At 54.5% G+C, this 18,287-nt stretch overlaps 1 protein-coding gene across 3 annotated transcripts in view; it reads right to left on the reverse strand.

Annotated features, from left to right (window-relative positions):
- Window positions 1–953: 953 nt before the first annotated feature.
- Window positions 954–18,287, reverse strand: part of FCGBP (Fc gamma binding protein) — an 83,557-nt gene continuing 66,223 nt past the window's right edge. For all 3 annotated transcript variants that reach the window (XM_033845232.2, XM_073795865.1, XM_073795866.1), the window contains 11 exons: window positions 18,141–18,282; window positions 15,564–15,901; window positions 13,650–14,223; window positions 12,701–13,317; window positions 11,717–12,260; window positions 10,068–10,639; window positions 9,189–9,762; window positions 7,883–8,082; window positions 4,824–5,207; window positions 1,251–1,522; window positions 954–1,129 (listed from right to left, as the gene is read on the reverse strand). In XM_033845232.2, coding sequence (XP_033701123.1) covers window positions 1,120–1,129; window positions 1,251–1,522; window positions 4,824–5,207; window positions 7,883–8,082; window positions 9,189–9,762; window positions 10,068–10,639; window positions 11,717–12,260; window positions 12,701–13,317; window positions 13,650–14,223; window positions 15,564–15,901; window positions 18,141–18,282 — 4,227 coding nt within the window. In that variant the 3' untranslated portion in view covers window positions 954–1,119. The remainder of the gene's footprint in view (window positions 1,130–1,250; window positions 1,523–4,823; window positions 5,208–7,882; window positions 8,083–9,188; window positions 9,763–10,067; window positions 10,640–11,716; window positions 12,261–12,700; window positions 13,318–13,649; window positions 14,224–15,563; window positions 15,902–18,140; window positions 18,283–18,287) is intronic.

An 18,287-nucleotide genomic window follows, 5' to 3' on the forward strand; every position in this document is an offset into this window, starting at 1 on the left:
CTATCCTTAACACTACTTTATTATTTTTTTAAACATTTATTTATTTATTTGGCTGCACCGGGTCTTAGTTGTGGCATGCAGGATCTTTAGTTGCAGCATGCAGGATCTTTAGTTGTGGCATGCAGGATCTTTAGTTGCAGCATGCAGGCTCTTAGTTGTGGCATGCGGGGATCTAGTTCCCTGACCAGGGATCGAACCCGGGCCCGCTGCTTTGGGAGTGCAGAGTCTTAACCACTGGACCAGGGAAGTCCCATCCTTAGCTCTACTCTAAATATGATGCTTTTGGCTGAATGTTTGTGTCCCCTCAAAATTCATGTGTCGGAACCTATCTCCAATGTGATAATATTTGGAGGTGGGGACTTTGGGAAGTGATAGGTCGTAAGGGTGGAGCCTTCGTGAATGAGATTAGTGTCTTTATAAAAGAGACCCAGAGAATACCCTTGTCCTTCCACCAAGGGCGCATGAGATAGCCACCTATGAACCAGAAAGCAGGCTCTTACCAGACACCGAATCTGCTGATGCCTTGATCTCGGACTTCCCAGCCTCCAGAACTGTGAGAAATTTAAACTTCTGTTGTTTATGAGCCACCCATTTTATGGTATTTTGTTACAGCAACCTGAGTGGACTAAAAGGCATGAGGAAACCGAATGACAGAGACATTAACGTGCCAGGGTTATAAATGATAAAGTCAGAATCTATTGATCTTTCTTTTCATTTTCTACTTCTTCCCTGCAATTATTCATCTTCTCATCCATCCATTTTTCTAATCCTCCATTTCTCCATTTTCCCATTTCCCCACCCATCTTATTCCCAATCTACCCATCTATCTCCATCCATCCATCCCCTCACCGGCCAACAAATATTCATCACGTGCCAGATTCCCCAGGCATCTGACACCTGCTGTGCAGGAAGGAATGTCAGGGATGAGAAGACAGAAGACAGGCACATTGGTATGCAGCTTAGCTTAAGATATTTATTCAATGCTTTCCCAGCTGGCCTCAGTGGCTCAGCAAAGGGGTAGAGTGGATGAGGGACATACAGTGACAGAGAGCATCCCTCAATTATTGCAACCTCCAGGGGGCTCAGGTCCTGAAGTCCTCATTCCCGGTGGATGACGGATCAGTCCAGACTGCAAGAGACAGACACTTAGCACTTTTTGTAGACTGAGCACCCATCCCGACTGCCCCTTTCCCATGAGGACCCAGGTGCCCCTGCTCCAATTAGCCTGGCTTCCAAGCTACATTCCTCACCATGGGGAGAAGTCCTGTGCTCTCCAGTTTTCCAGTGTTGTCTCCTTCTGGGAGTCATGCCCATCATTGGTCTGGTCCGTGTCAAAGTTTCCGCAGGCCCCACACAGCATCCCAGCATGGTCATCGCTGACCACCACAGCTAGCTGCCCATCGGTGCCAAGCTGCACCCGAACCCCTGCCTTCTGCTGGACTAGCACGGAGCCATCAGGATTCCGACTCACAGACACAGACGTTAACACCTCAGCTGGGAGATCCACTTGGACACCATTCACCTGGTGGTTGGGGGAGGGTGGGTGAAACACAGAGGTGAGCTGGAACCACAGGAGAGCTGGGGTGTTACTAGGATGGAGAGCCCAAGGAAGACAACAAGTTCAAGGAGTGGAAGCAGAGATGCGGATTCTGAAAGAGATGGAGACCTGGATGATTGCACCAAATGGAGAGATGGAGACCTAAGGTAGCTGGAGATGTGGATGGACGGATAGAAGGACAGGGAGCGGATGGATGAACAGATGGATCAATGCATAAGCGGGCGTGCACACAACATTCCAAGGGCGGCCGGGGTTGGGGGGAAGCACTTGTACCAGATAGATAAACAAACAATCAGTCAAACCCCAGCATCATCCTGTCTGATTCTAGTTTACAAAAGAAAAGAACACTTGAGCATTTCCTGTAAGTTACTGGTTCCCTAACAAGGCAGCTTCATCCCTTATTTTTTCAATGCTGATGTCTGAAGACAAGTAATGACCTAGCAAGTATAATGATCATGTGAGAAAATGACTATATTTCTCCATCACTGGCTGTGAACTCAGTAACCTTGGTAACCTTGTGAGTTTTCCCCTTTAAATAACTGTGTCTGTTGGTTTTTTTAAAAAAATAAATTTATCTATCTATCTATCTATTTATTTACTTATGGCTGCATCGGGTCTTCATTGCTGCACACGGGCTTTCTCTAGTTGGGGCGAGTGGGGGCTACTCTTCATTGTGGCGCGCGGGCTTCTCATCGCGGTGGCTTCTCTTGTTGCGGAGCACAGGCTCTAGGTGCATGGGCTTCAGTAGTTGTGGCGTACGAGCTCAGTAGGTGTGGCTTGCGGGCTCTAGAGCGCAGGCTCAGTAGTTGTGGCACACGGGCTTAGTTGCTCTGCAGCATGTGGGATCTTCCCGGACCAGGGCTTGAACCCGTGTCCCCTGCATCGGCAGGCAGATTCTCAACCACTGTGCCACTAGGGAAGTCCTGTTGTCTGTTTTCTTCGATGAGTTAACCCTTCTGAAGTTAGATTCCCTAGCAAGCCTTGTTTCAAAGAAAAGTTCTTTTTTTCTAAATGCTTTTTCATGTGACTCTTCCTCTGCCAGATGATTGGAGAGGTGGGTAGATAGACTGGAAAGATAGGTAGATAGGTCTGAAAAGATGGATGGATGGGTGGGTGAATAAATGGATGGATGGAAGGAAGGAATGGAGGGAGGGGAGGGGTGAGGAAGAGAGGGAAAAAGGAAAGAGAGGTAGAAGGAGGAGAGAAGGAGGGATGGATGCAGTGAAGGATAGTTGGAGAGATGGATGGAAAGTTTCACCTGGCTGCAAGCTTCGACGATATAAGAACTGGGTCTGAGTTATCTGTGTTGCCCAGCACATGGCCTGGTGTGGAGGGAACAGGGATGAATGTATTCACAAAACCAAACTTTTCCTGGGTAACCTCTTGGTGCCAGGCCCTGATCTGGGTACTGGTGACAAAGTGATGATCAAGATGAACAGGATCCCTGCCCATCTGAGGATTGTATTCTGGTAATGGAGAAAGGCAACAAACACAAAGAAGTAACGGATAACCTCAGATAGTGATAAGCACTTGAAGGAAGTAAAACAGAGTAACAGCACTGAGACTGGGATGGAGTCAGAGCTTCCATAGGTAGTTGGGAAAGGCCTCTCGGTAGAAGCAATGCCAGAACTGAGGTCTGAAGGATGAGAAGGAGCCAACTCTTAGAAAATCTGCATTGCAGCAGTGGGAATGGCGAATGCAAAGGCCCCGAGGTGGGAACAAGCTTGCTCTGCTGTATGAATAGGATAAAGGCCAGCTTGGCCTATTATCCGCACAGCCAATGAGGGAAGGAGCTGTAGGAAATGAGGTTGGTGAGGCTGGCAGCAGTCCGATCACACAAGGCCATGGCAGGGAGGTGGCTTGAGTTTGGAATGTTGTTCTGGGGAGTCACTGTAGAGTTTTAAGCACAGAATGCCCTGATCTGATTCACATTTCTAGAACATCTGCTGTGTAGAGAATCGTTTCTTGATAGAGGAGCAAGGGAAGGTCAAGAGCAGGGGTCTGTTCACCTGAATTATGGATCAAGCAGAGGCCAGAGAAAAAGAGGGACTGGTCCAGATTACACTAACAAGAGAACTCAAGCTTCCCTGCTTTCAGCAGGGCTGAGTCTTGGACCAGCTCGATGCCTTGGTGGAGGGATGCAGACAGACCATTCATTGGGGGAGGAGTGTGGGGAGCATTGGCTTTATCGCCCCACGAGACCCAGAGGACACCAGTGGATGTCTCTGCAATCAATGAACAGGTCATGGGAACAGAGACATGGGAACTTTAGGGCAGCCTGACATCTGTGTGTGGGTCTTAGGCTCTATTACTTGGGCCACGGGTGATTAGACTGAGTCAGCATCAGCCCTCAGTTCGGCCAGATTCTCTCTCTAGAAATTTGGAATTGGGGTGGTGAGAACTGTGGGGTTTGGTAAATGCAAGGCAGTGGTAAGTCAACAGAAGTCAAGGGGCAGAAGGGAGAACCCACTGGGGCTGGAATGGACTCATGAGGCAAACAATGACAGGCCTGAGGGGGCCCTAAGAGCAAGCTGAAAGACGGCTGAGGGAAGGGTCGAGTGGCCTGGGATTGATAGAGTCCAAAGGGTGTTCCCACTGAGCACTGCACCTGGAGTCCATCTTGGTCCCTTATATCCACACAGTCACCACCACACTCCATTCCCATCGAAGTGGTTCAGAGCCTGGGTGCCGGTGGGTTCAAAGCCTGGATCTCCCGGGTACTCTCTGAGTGACTTGGGTAAATGATGTCACCTTCCGGGGCCCTAGTTTCCCCTCTGTGTAAAATGGGGATAATAATAGTCCCTGTCTCATGAGTATGTTGTGGGGAGTCACAGAGAATGAAGCTGATTTGGGGGACAGCAAGTCTAAAACACAGAGGTACAAATTCCGATGACACTGCCAGGCACCTGGATCCAGCCACTCCTGAGGCCCTGCCCCTGGATTTTCTAGTTATGTGGGCCAATCAATTCATTTTTACTCAAGGCACTCTGAATTTGGTTTTCTGTCACTTGCAACCAACAGAGTCTTGGTTAACACTAAAATCAAAACTAGTAAGTTACTTGAATGTGCTTTTGCTCTTCAAGAGCTCAGCCAGAATAGAGGGACTAAGTTTGAAGTACTGACACAAATAGAAATCCCGAGAAACAAACTGCAGAGATCTGTAAAGAAAACAGACAGCAAGGCAGATGGGCTGCCAGGAATGTAGGGACACTGCAACAGGAAGAACAAAGCTCAGGGGAGACATGCCCCCTGTGTCCAGGCTTACCCACACGCCCTTCTTTCGGGTCACAGTCACCAGTCCATCCTGGAAGAAGATGTGAACGTGGCCCAGAACTGCAGCTTTGCTATCGCAGGGCCAGACATCAGCAACCACACGGTACCACGGGACGGTCTCCTGTAGTCCTGGGCAGCAGAAAGAGAGCTCATAGATGCCAGGGGAGCTGACGGCACTGCGGGCCCCATCGAAGGTGGTGAGGTTGGCATCCACAGAGAGGGAACAGAGGCCACGGGAGACCCAGCAGTCCCGGACCCCAGCCTGGACCTCGCATACGCGGCCTGGCGGACAGCTGGCCGCTTGGCACGTCTGGCCGGTGCTCGAGGAGCAGGAACAGCGCTCGCTGCAGTCTGAGGTCAGCAGGGAGGAGTTCGCCTGTGCACAGAAAGGGGCCAGGTTACAGTGGTGCGGTGGACTGAAAAAACAGACACAACCCGTCAACCCTCTGGGCCCATGCAGAGTGACTTTGCAGTAGCTCTCATTAAGAAATGGAGTTTCCCCTTCCTCACGAATCTGGGCTGGCCTTAAGACTATGCCTTGGTTATTACAATGCAGCAGAAGCAACGCTGTGCCAGGTTCAAGCCTGGACCTCAAGAGACCTTACAGATTTCTTCTCTCTTTCTCGGAACCCTTCCCAGACACCACAGGCTAGCCTGCCTGAGTATGAGAGACCCCGTGGAAGAGAGACAGCCAGCCCTCAGCTGACCCACTGGGGGACCACAGATGTATGAGTGAGCCCAGGGGTGGCAGAAGAACTGCCCTGCTGATCCCAGCCCAAACTGCAGAGCTGCAGAATTGTGAACTAAACAAACCGTTGTTTTAAGCCACTGTGTCTTGGGGGTGGTTTGCAACCCAGCAAAAGCTAACTGATACAGGTAGGAGTGGGCACTGGAGATATTCCAGAGTCCTGGCACCCCCAGCCTAGAACAGAGGGCTCTGGAAACCCAATTCCAGGAAATGGACTTTCTCCTGGTTTTCTCCTGTCTGACCGGCTGTTCTTTCTTCACTGCATTTTCAAGTTCCTCCTCATCTCCCAAATCCTGAACACTATCCTGCCCAGGGCTTAGTCCTCAGATCTATTCTTTCTCTATCTACCATTTACTACCTGGTGATCTCACCAAATCTCATGAAGACTAAAAGCAGTGTCTGATCCTCAGCTGCACCCTGGCCCAGGGTGTGGGTCGGGTGTGGGTAATTGTTATAGAGACCATTATTGAGACAACAGGTGAAATTCAAATAAAACCTTTACGTTAGATAACAGTATCAAGTCAGCATTAATTTTCTGACTTTGAATTGTATTGTGGTCAGATCAAATGAGTTTTTTTATTCTTAAGAAATCCTTGCAAAAGTATTTAGGGGTAAAGGGGTACTATGTCTGCATCATACTCTCAAATGGTGCAGAAAAAGCAGTATGTGTGTATGCATACAAACATATATATATATATATATATATATATGGAGAGAGAGAGAGAGAGGGGGGATGATAAAGTGGCAAAAAAGGTCAACATTCGAAGTACCTGAGTAAAGGGTAGGCAGGAGTTCTTTGTACTATTCTTGTAATTTTTCTTAAATTTGAATTATTTAAAAATAAAAGTTTGAGAGCTTTAAACAAAATGAATACATTTAATTAAAAAAAAATTACCATCTCTATACTGATGACTCCCAGATTTATGTCTCCAGCCCAGACCTCTCCCCTGAATATCAGACCTACAAATCCAAGAAACCTAGCACGGGCAGAGTGGTCAAGGCTGGCATGGGGAAGCACAGGGGTCTGTGGGGGTCCAGAGGAGGAGCCTAACCCCACCTAGGGGATCAGAGAGGGCTTCCTGTAGGCGGTGAGGCCTGAAGGAAGGAGTAGGAGTAGTTTGGCATCTTCTTCCGCAGAAGTCCTGCACTTCTAGACACTCTAGCCTACCTTTCTGCCGTTAATAAAACTGGGAGGAACAGGGAAGGGATGTGGTAATCCATCTTTCCTTTATTTGATAAATATGCTTTTGAAGAAGCAGGACAGCCTAGTAGTTCAGAAGGTGAGCCCAGGCTGCTGGGGTGTGCATCCCAGACTCCCCACTTGCTAACAGGTAGCCTTGGGCTGACTTCTCTCTGTCATCCATAAAATGGGGAAAATAACAATAGTACGTGACTCGTAGAATCGCTGTTACTATCAAATGACGTCTATAACAAACTTGGTGCATAGTAAGGACTCAAAAAATATCAATCACAAAAGTAAATCAACTATTAACTTTCGCTTCCATTATTAAATGACTGTAGCTGTGCTCTGCTATAAATTACTATTATTTTTACTGAGTGTGATGAACATGGAGGGTGAGGCCCAGTGCTCAGTGGGTGCCTTTCAAGCACAATCACCCCCGATTCCTCAGACACCTATGGTGCAAGGATGATGACTAACCCCATTTTACAGATGGAGAAAATGAGGCTCAGGAAGGAGACTGTAGTAGGTCCGATAATGGCCACCCCAAAGACATCAGCTCCTAGACCCAGTAAATGTTACCTCACATGGAAAAAGGGGGTTTGCAGTTGTGATTAAGAATTTTTGAGATGCTGAAATTATCCTGGGTGGGCCTTAAACACAATCAAGTGTATCCTTATAAGGAGGAGCCAGAGGGAAATTTTATGACACATGCAGAAGAGGAGGGGAAATGCGACATGGAAGCAGAAATTGGAGTGACATGGCCATAAGCCAAGGAATGCCTGCAGCCACCAAACGCTGGGAGAGGCAAGGAACAGCTCTTCCCCTACAGCCTCTGGAGGGAGTGCCGCCCTGCCGACATCTTGCCCCAGTTATCCTGATTTCTGTCTTCTGGTCTCCAGAACTGTGAGAGAATAAATTTCTCTTGTTTTAAGGCACCGAGTTGCGGTCATTCGTCACAGCAGCCACAGGAAACTAACACAGGGACGTTACTAACATTGAGTCACACAGCAGGGAAGTGGTGGCAGCCTCTCTGTCCCCATCCTCGAGGGGGTCAGCACAGAAACTCTGAGTCCCCCTCAAGCCCCTCCACCCTCCCTGCCCATCTCAAGCTCCTGCTTACTGGCAAGTATCGGCCGTCATGGGTGCAGCCGCAGTCTTGGACAGGGATGCAGACACCCTGGGACAGCAGGAAGCGGTCGTCACACTCGCAGCCCTCAAAGCAGCGGGTGGTGCAGCCCGTGAGGCCAGAGAGAGCCGCACAGGAGCCCTGGCAGGAGCGCGTGCAGATGGAGTAGTGGCTGTGGGCAGGGCACTGGAGCGCTGCGGAGAGAGAAGGCAGGGTGGGGTCATGCCTACACACGGCCACTGAATAATGAATGGGGCCTACTGCACACCCAGCTCTGGGCTGCCGGTGCTGGGGACATGGCAATGAAGACAGCTCCAGGCCCTGCTCTATCTGTCAGTGGGACAGATAGCGATGGCCCAGTGTGATCAGGGCTGCATTGGGGAAATACAGACAGAAGGTCAGGGCCAGGATGCGGCAAGCACAGGCAGAGGGGTCAGGGCCAGGATGGGGGCTGTGAGGACCCAGGGGAAGCAACCAGAGTGAGGGCCTGGGCTCTGGCTAAGCAACTGGTGGATGGTGTGGCTGCCCCGCGATGAGGACCAGGATCAGGAATAGGAGGACCAGGTTTGGGGTGAAATGCTGATGTCATACAGGAACACAGGAGGTGTGTGAGGGACCCTGAGGACACCAAGTGCAAAGTGTCCAGGAGGTCACTGGACCCATGAGGCTGGCAGTCAGGAGAGAGGTCAGACATGGAGACAGGCAGTGTCTACTGCCAGCACCGAGGACAAATCTAAGGCTATAAGGGTAGGTATGGGCCTGGATGTAGGTCCTACCCTGAGGAGAATGAAGGAGACACAGCCCTGCCCTGGGGGCATGAGTGGCCACTGCCTTGTCCAGGAGAGTCCAAGGAGACATGGCCCTGTCCTGGGGGTTTGAAGGAAACAGATAAGCCCTAACTGGGGGTATCTAAGAGGTACAGTCTTGGGCTGGGCGTCTGAGGGAGCTGCAGCCTTGTCTTAAAGGATCTGAGGGGCTACGGTCCCATCCTGGAGGAACTGGGTGAGCCACAGACTCAGGCTTTATTGTGTGAGCTTCTGACCTGCCCGACCCACCCTCCAAGGTCACCACAAAAAAGGTTCCGGATGGGCCTTGAGAAGAACTGCATCTGAGGTCTCAGGAGAGCAGGCCCCTGAAAGGAGTCTGAGAAGGGCCGGTCAGCCAGGCAGGAGGGAAGCCAGCAGGGTGTGCTGGGGGAGGAGCTGGGGACTGCTCCTGAGATGCACACAGGACAGGGAGCAGGCCAGAGGGTACCCCCGAGCCTGGGCTGAAGTCCTCCCAGGGGCCCATGGACACTCACGGCAGAAGCTGTCTGTCCTCCAGGGCTTCACGGCCACGCCAGCTGCCTGGCAGGCCGCTGTGTAGGCTGACAGGCTGCGGCAGAGGGCGGCACTGTTGCCCTTCTGGGCACAGAGGTCATACACGCACTGGCGGAAGTACTCAGAGGGGCTCAGAGCTGCATGGCAGGCCGAGAAGGGGCCCTTGGCATCCTTGAGCCGCCCGCAGGCCTCAAGGCTCTCATAGGGCGCCGTCTCCTCTGCTGAGCACAGGGGGCAGCCCTGGGGCCCACAGCCCTCGCCACAGCCCTGGGAGGAGCCGGGTGCCCGCCATGCGGCTCCAAAGGCATCCACGCTGGGGGCCATGGCGCCACTGGGCAGGACAAAGTCATCATTCCAGTTGCCGTTGAAGTTCCCACAGAGGCCACAAAGCCGGTCACGGAAGGGGCTAGGGATGGATATGAGGATGTAGGCATCGCCGTCAAAGAGAAGACGCAGCTCCTTGGTGGTCTGCAGAATCATGTTCCGGCCCTCGGCGGTCACCCGCACGTGGCCCACAGCCACAGGCAGGGCTACAGCCTCGCCATCCACAGTGACCTGGATGGAGGGTCAGATGCGTCAGGGCTCACAGAAGCACAGGTAAGGCAGTTCCCTCAGACTCCCAGGATGCAGCTGTCTCTCTCTCAGTCACACTGGGGTGGGGCCATGTCCCCCCCAGACTTCCCAGGGTAGGGTCGTGTCCCCTTCAGAGACCCCAGGGCAGGGCTGTGTCTCGTTCAGTCCCCCGTGGGGCAGGGTCATATCTCGCTCAAAACCCCCAGGGTGGGCCCTGTCCCCCTCAGAGCCTCCAAGGTGGGACCAGGTTGCCCTCAGATCCCCAGGGCAAGGCCACGTCCACTTACCTGTGGCCCTCGAGCCAGGCCCACCACCTGGCCAGCCACAGTAACCACCAGACGCTGGGGGTCTCCAGCCGCATTATTCTCAAGCACAATGGTAAAGTCCTCGTCCCCAGGCTGTGGGTGGCAGACCTGGGCCAAGATATAGGAGCAGGAGCCATGCAGGTCATAGGCACGGCCGTCGAGGGTAATGTAGTGGACGCCCCCGCTGGCCAGGCAGCGGCCACAGCCTGTAGGGCGACAGGCCTGGACGCCATCCTGTAACCGGCACTCCTCGTAGGGCCCGCAGGCCGCGCCCTCCTGGCAGCTGACCTGGCCGCCCGGCCCACACTCGCAGCGCCGCTCACACTCAGGACCCGGGTAGAAGTCCTTGCCCAGCGGGTAGTAGCGGCCCTCGTGGAGGCAGCCGCACTGGCCCACAGGCACGCAGGTGTCTCCACTAAGCACAAAGCCAGCGTCGCAGAAACAGCCCTCCCGGCAGGTGGATTCGCAGCCCTCGGGCGCTGAGAGGCTAGGGCAGCTCACAGGGCAGGAGTCACCACAGAGCTTGTAGTGACTGTGGGCCGGGCACTGGAGGGCTGTGGGGACAAGAGGGGAATGAGCCAGGCAGGCACGAGGGAGGAACACAGGGGAGGCACAGAGCGGGAGAACCTGCCCAGGTGAATCTGTATGTTCTGCCTGAGTACATTTCGTGAGTGAATCTGTCCGGGGATCTGAGCGGGGTGTCTGATCCACTACATCTAACGGGGGGATTCAGTGTGGGGACCTGGGGTCTCTCTGCCCAGGTAGTGTGTCAACCGGATCAAGTGTTTCTAAAGATCAAGTCGATTTGACTGGGTGAATCCAACCCCATATATCTGACCAAGATATGCAGGAACCAACTGTATCTCAGGGTGTGAATCTGGCCGGATGTACCTTGGGGTACAAATCCACACGAGTACGCTTGACTGTCAGTGTCTGACCTGGAGCCTCTCACGGTCTCGACGACAGGGTCTGTCAGTGTGTGACTCTGACCACATGTATGTGGATTGGGTGAAGCTGACAGGATAAATCTGACCAGGAGATCTGTCTGAGGGGAACTGCCCAGGACTATCTGACCTGAATCTGTATGTATCTGCCTGGGGCTATGTCAGGGTCCTGATTCTACGTGGGTATATCTGCCTAAGTGTGTCTCAGGGTAAATGTGATCAAGTGTCTCTAGCCAGAGGAGTCTCTGTCTGAGGTTAGGGGACCAGTTCTATCCGACCCTGTGTATTTCCCTGTTTAAAACCGTCTAGGGGCATCTGACCAGGTGTAACTCTCTAGGTCTCTCTGACCAGGGGTAGCTGAGAGAATCTACCTGACCAGGTGTTATCTAGCTGTGGAGCTTGGACAGGGTCAGCCACCCCAGTCTATCTAAGCGCATGAATCCTGAGAGGGTACTGGATGCAGGGTTTCCAACCACGTGTATCTGAGTCTCTACCACTGCAGAATGTGACCTGGTATATTTCAGTGTGTGAACGCCAAGGTGTTTCTTTCACAGGAGATATCTGGGCTCAGGGGAGGCAGGGTGGTGCCTAAGCCCCACCGAGGAGAAGGCTCTTGTCTTAGAGCCCTGGGAAGGGGGGAGGAGGGGAGCCCCCTGCTATACCGCCCATGCATGGATCAGTACTCACGACAGAAGTCCGGCCGCCTCCACTCGCCAAGCTGGGCCCCAGCGGCCTGGCAGGCTACCACATAGGTGGCCACGGCAGGGCAGAGGCCTCCCGGATGGCCCTGAGCCTGGCAGGCGTCCAGCAAGCAGGCCTGGAAGTACTGCGTGGGCGGTACGTGGCTGTGGCAAGGAGCCAGCGGGCCGTCGGGGGCAGAGATCACGCCGCAGGCGTCGGGACCGCCGAAGGGCTCCTGCTGCTCCGGCGTGCAGGGCTGCGGGCACGGCCCGGGCACGCACTCCCCGCAGCCCTCGGCGCCGCCCACTTGCCAGCCGTCCGGGTTCCCGCCCACCGCATTCAGGTCGTCGTTGGGGTTCTGGTTGTAGTTCCCGCAGAGGCCACAAAGGGTGCCCGCGTACGCCGCCGGCACGCGCAGGCGCACGTTGTTGTCTCCGTCGAAAGCCAGCGAGATCGCCGTGGCCGTGGTCACCACCACGTCGGCGCCGCTCAGGTGTGCGCGCAGGCGCGAGTCCAGCTGGAAGGGCAGCGCCACCAGCGTGCCGTCCACCTACAGGGTCGGGGTGGGAGTGGGGGTGGTGAATGTCGCAGGCACAGGTTCGAATCCCGACTCCACTATCTAGTGGCGGGGGGTGGGGTGGGGGGTGGGGGAGGGGTGGCGGGTGGGGTCCCTGTGCACGTGACCTCCCCCCTTGTAATTATAATAGTAGTACTAATAATAAGCGACTATAGGCACGATGTCACTGGCTCCTCACACTACCCTCTGAAGCAGGTACTGTTCTTAGACCCATTTTACAGAGGAATAAACTAAGGCTCAAGATGGGGAAGCCACTACTCCAAGCCATCCAGCTCCAAGGCCTATACTCTCTCTCGATCCCTCCATCTGCCCTGTTAACCTGTGAAAGGCAATCAGAGTAGTGGCAGACCCCTAACTGTCCCAGGCAACTGCAGGGCTGGTACATGCTCTTGCCTGGCCCACTGACCCCTCACCTGCAGCTGTCGGGGCCGGCGGGCACTGAGGGTGAAGCTGTGGCCGTAGATGTGCAGGGTGACAGTGCGGGTGTAACTGATGGCCTGGCTGCCCCGGTGCTCATTGTCTACAGTGACCGTGAAGTTCTCTACCCCCGGGGGTAGTCTGTGGCAGGGCATACTCAGCAGGTACTCGCAGGCGCCTTGGAAGTTGAAGTGGTGCCGATCCAGGGTGATGTAATGGGGGTCACCCCAGGCCTGACACTCAGCTGTGCTGATAGGGCGGCAGCCATGCTGGCCTGAGGGCAGTAGGGCACACTCTTCACCTAGCCCGCAGCTGGCAGGCTTGCAGACCAGTGAGCCACCGCCAGGCCCGCAGTGGCACCGCTGGGAGCAGGTGGCATCAGCCCAAAACTCGCTGCCTGCCTCGTGGTAGGTGCCGTTGGCCCAGCAGCCGCAGCCACCATCCAGGGGAACGCAGCGGTCGGTGCTCAACACGAAGCCTGAGTCACACTGGCAGCCCTCGGTGCAGGGGCCCCCACATGGGGCAGAGGCGGTGGGGGGTGCAGGAGACGGGCAGCTGGCTGGGCAGGGGGGGCCACAGAGCTCGTAGTGGCTGTTTTCTGGGCAGGAGAGCTCTGTGGGTGGATGAAGGAGTGGGAGGGAAAGAAAGGGAGAGAATGGTGTCAGGAGGTGGGGTCTGAGGATAGGGTAGGAGGAGACAGACAGAGACCACGAGAGACAGAGCAGGAGACAACGAAAGACACAGAGACAGGGAGAGAGAGGATGAGAGACAATCAAAGGGAGACACAGAGACAAGCACCAAGAGACTGAGAGACAATAACAAAAACAGAGAGACAGAGAGAAAAAAACCAAACAAACAGACCCAGAAGGACTGGAGTGAAACCAAACCAGCCCCAAAGAGACAGGACCCCTGCCCCCAGCTTCTGCTCTGTCCCCCAGCACTCACCGCAGCCGGCCTGTGTCCTCCAGTCCTTAATGACAATCCCAGCAGCCTGGCAGGCAGCGGCATAGGCAGCCAGAGCCTGGCAAAGTATGTCCTGGGCCCCACCGCCCAGGCAGACATCCAGAACGCAGCCCTTGAAGAAGCTATCAGGGGCCACGTGGGCATGGCAGGCAGCGAAGGGGCCTCCGGAGCCAGGGGCCAGGGGTCCACAGAAGCCAGGGCCCCTGTACTCCTCCAGTCGGTCCTCGGCACATGTTGGGCAGGACCCCTGACATTCATCCCAGCACAGTGGGTCCCAGCCTGGAACCCGCCAGCTGCCGCCCCAGACGGGTATGGAGGGAGCCAGCGTGCCGTTAGGGAAGGCTTGGTCGTTGCTGGGGTTATGGTCCATGTTCCCACAGAGCCCACACACCACACCGTGATAGCTACTGGGCAGCGTCACCTCCACTCGCCAATCCCAGTCATAGCTGACCCGCAGCCCGAAGTCGGTGGCCAGCACTGCTCTCGATACGCCCTGGGTGACTGAAAGCTGCCCACCGGCCACAGAGACAGGCAATGCCGTCAGCACGCCGTTCACCTGGGGGAAGAGGGGGAAGGGAGGCAAACATAGGTCACTGGAGATGCCGAGACCCGGCTCTGGCCCCCTGCCTCCCTTGCTCGTCCTGCCGTGGCTGGGAGCTGCCAAGGCCTTCCCCGTGACTGCTGGTCATATAGTCATTTGACAAACATTATGGACATCTGCTCTAGTCCAGGCCCTGGAGAATGAAAGCCCACTCTGTTGCTTTTTCTGGGTTTCTCTTTTTTTTTTTTGCGGTATGTGGGCCTCTCACTGTTGTGGCCTCTCCCATTGTGGAGCACAGGCTCCGGACACGCAGGCTCAGCGGCCATGGCTCACGGGCCCAGCCACTCCGCGGCATGTGAGGTCTTCCTGGACCAGGGCACGAACCCATGTCCCCTGCATCGGCAGGCGGACTCTCAACCACTGCGCCACCAGGGAAGCCCTGGGTTTCTCTTTTGATCTTTGTCTCCCTCCCTCATCTCTCTCTCTCTCTCTCTCTCTGTTTCTCTCCCTCTTTCTACATCTAGACCTCTCTCTCTCTCTCCGGATTCTCTATGAGTTTCTCTCATTTGTCTCTCTCTCTGGGCCCCCTCCCTTCTCTGTGTCTCTCTCACTTGTGCACTATCTCTCTCTGCATCTGTGTGTGTGTGTGTGTGTGTGTGTGTGTGTGTGACATTCTCTCTCTAGGTCCATCTCTCTGGGTCTCATTCACCTAGTCCCCCCCCCTCTCATCATCTCCTGTGCATCTCTGTGTGTCTGGGCATTTCTTCCACTCACTCACCATCGTTTATTGAGGGCCTGCTCTGTTCCGTACCTCATTCTCTCCCTGTGAGCTGACATTAATCTGCATCTCCATTATTCTGGGCAGTCCATCTCTCTCTCTCTCCATCTCTCTCAATTTCTCTTCATGTCGGAGGCTCTGGGCCTCTCATTTGTTCCCTCACAAACAGTCAAGGGTGCTTACCTGGGTCAGACCCACAGCTGAGCACTTTACATGCATCACCTCACTGTGGGGCAGGGCCTGCTATGATCCCCATTTCACAGATGAGGAAACTGAGGCCCACCAAGTCAAGTCATTTGCCCAACATCACACAGCTCATAAGGAGAGCCTGGATTCAAACCCAGATCTCTAAAAAGGCAAATTCTAAAAAGGCAAAATTTAAGTCCTACATTAAAGCCCTTAACAAAGGGCTAGACTCATTTAATTCCCAATAGAGGGGTGATGTTTTTGTTGTAATTATTATTGCTCTTGCTGCCATTTTGTTTCAGGCCTAAGTGAAGAGAGAGAGCACTGAGCTCCTAACTGTGGCTGGCAGGACCCTTCCCACCCTACCTGGGGGCTCAGGGGCCATCCTTACCCGGACTTTGCCGATCTCGCCTTTGTGGATGGAGATGGTGGTGTTGAGGATGGTCACGGTGACCAGCCTCACGTAGGACACAGAGGGGTTGCCCCGGTTCTCATTCTTGGTGGTGACAGTGAAGGATGTCAGGCCCTGGGCGCTGCTCCCTGGGCAGCTGGTTGATGCCAGCACATAGCTACAAGTACCCTGGAAGTCAAAGTTCCAGCCATCGAAAGAGTGGTAGTGTGGGTCGCCCCACAGCCAACACGTGGCCTCGTAGTTGGGCACACACACACCCTGGCCATTCTTCTCCTGGCATGTCTCCTGTGGCTGACACGTCACACCATGGCACGGGTCTGGGGGCAGAGGAGACAGGACCTTGAGGGGCTGCCAAGCATACGGCCAGCTACTTCCCAGCATCTGCCCCAATCTGTGCGAGGGATACTGGCTCTAAGGGCAACTGGGGGTGAGACCAGATTCCAGGTTCCTCCCATCTGAGATGCAGGCCCTACGGTCTGCCATTTCTGAGACCAGGCCCTGGGTACCCCTCCACGTCTGAAACTCTGTGTCCAAGACCCTGTCAAAGGTCCCCACATCTGAGACCCAGGCCCTGCTGTTTGTTGTCTGAGACCCAGGCCCCGAGGTCCTTGCAGCCAAGACACAGGTCCTAGGGTCCCTACATCTGAAACCCAGGCTCTGGGGTCCCCTTGCTTGAGATCTCAGCCCCAGAGGACCGAGGTCTGAGACCAGAGACACAGGAGTCCCTGTGTCTGTGATGCTAGCCCTGTGGGCATCCATGAGGACATCCACAGCCCAGGGTTCTCTGTGTCCAAGACCTCGGGCCTGGGTTCCCCCACACCTGAGCTCCCAGCCTCCTGAGGGCCACCACACCTGAGACCCAGGTCCTGGAGGTCTCTGTGCCCAAGACCAAGGTACTTCAGGAACTTTCTGGTGAGAAACTAACCCCAGAGGTCCCACCATTTGAGACCCTGACCCTGGGGTCCTTGTATCTGAGTCTCATAGCCTGGCAATCCCTCTGTGCAAGATTCTATCTCCTTGGGGTTGCTGTGCCTAAGACCCTGGCCTTGGGGATCTCATTTCTCAGGCCTTACCTCCGAGGGTCTCTTTGTCCAAGACTGTTCCTAGGGCCACTGAATCTGTGAACCCAGCTTTTGGAACCCCTGTGCCCAAGACCCCAGCCTTAAAACTCCCTTCTCTCTCCCCCTGTGCCAGTTTTCAGTTGACTGCCCCTTAGCTCCAAATCCACCAATAAAGTTAGGTTTTGTCAGCAGAAGGTGCTGGAGGGTCACGGCAGGAGGAAGGGGCTGCTCTGCTTCCAGTGGGCTTTGCTCTCCAGGCTCCTGGTGGCAAGCAGGGCCAGCAGCCTGGTGGACACCCACTCGGTGAGGTTCACTGGCCCCAGCTGGTTTCCCAGCGAGTCACTCAGGCACCCCAGCAGGTGGCTTCCCAGTGAGTTTTGCCAGCACCCCAGTGGGGGTTTTCCCACCTTCCAGCTCAGCCTGCACAACCTCTCTGCCACCCTCCAATGAGATCTGACTCTCAGCCTTGGAGTGGGGGCCGTCTTCCCAATTCCTCCCTTCCTTAGGTGCTCTGCTGTAACCTTTGGGGGCAGGGGCTGCTCCCTACATCTGCTCTTCCTGTGTTCGTCGGCGTTCTTTTTATCCCTTAGTAGTCAATCCCTATTACAAGCAAAGAATTCTATTAAACTTTCCCTATTTAAGCTACTGTGTGGCTTCTGTCTCCTGTTGGACTCTGACCAAGATACTCTGGTCCCTGGGAGTCCCTGATATCCTGCCCATCAGCCCTGAGATCTCAGTCAGTTCTGGAGGTATATCCCTTTATCCTCAGGAATAATTCTCTGCCCTCCACCCCGTGAAGTCAGTCCTGTGGGGTGGCTTTGTGGTTTAGACTTAATCCTGAGAGGTGTCCCCTGTCTGAGAGTGTGTCCCTATAAATCCTGATCTTTCACTTGAGGTGGGTCCTGTATTCAAGACCCTGGCTTTGGTGGGGTCTCTGCCTTAGACCTCAGGACTCTGTGGGTCCCAGTCTCCTCTACCCCTTGGGGATGGTGTCTGAAACCCTAAGCCTAAACCCGCATACCAGTGGCCAGCAAACTATACACTTCCAGCTGCCGGTTTCTGTAAATAAAATTTCATTGGAGCCACACCCCATTCACTTACAAAGTCCACAGCTGATTTCATGCTGCAAAGGCAGAGGTGAGTAGTTGTGACCAAGACCATATGGCCTGCAAGTTTAAATATTTACCATCTGGCCAATTAGAGAAAAAGTTTGCCGGTCCCTGCCTTACACTGACGGTCTCTGCCATCTGCCCTGGGAAACCTATCCCTGAGGGTTCCCACAGCCTGGTTTCCACCATAAGAGTCCCTTTCTTCCAGTCTGAAGGGCTACTGCCCCTGGCCTTGGGAATCCCAGCATAGGGGTCCCCAGGTCTGAGACTTCAATCCTTAGTCCTCTGTGCCTCCCACCGTGAAGAGCCGGGTCATATCGCCCTCAGCTGCAGAGTCCCCGTCCTCTGTTACCCCAGCCACACCGGCCCTGGCCCCAGCCCAGCACCTTTGGTGATGCAGCTCAGGACGCCTCCCGAGGGCTGGCACACCTGCTCTGGATTGCAGCTGTGGTCCTGGCACAGCAGGCCTTTTCCGGCGTGGCACACGCACTGCTGCTGGCAGTTGTCAATGAGTACAGTCTGCCCCAGCTGTG

Source organism: Tursiops truncatus, chromosome 19 (genome assembly GCF_011762595.2).
Source record: "Tursiops truncatus isolate mTurTru1 chromosome 19, mTurTru1.mat.Y, whole genome shotgun sequence".
Taxonomy (NCBI): Eukaryota; Metazoa; Chordata; class Mammalia; order Artiodactyla; family Delphinidae; genus Tursiops; species Tursiops truncatus.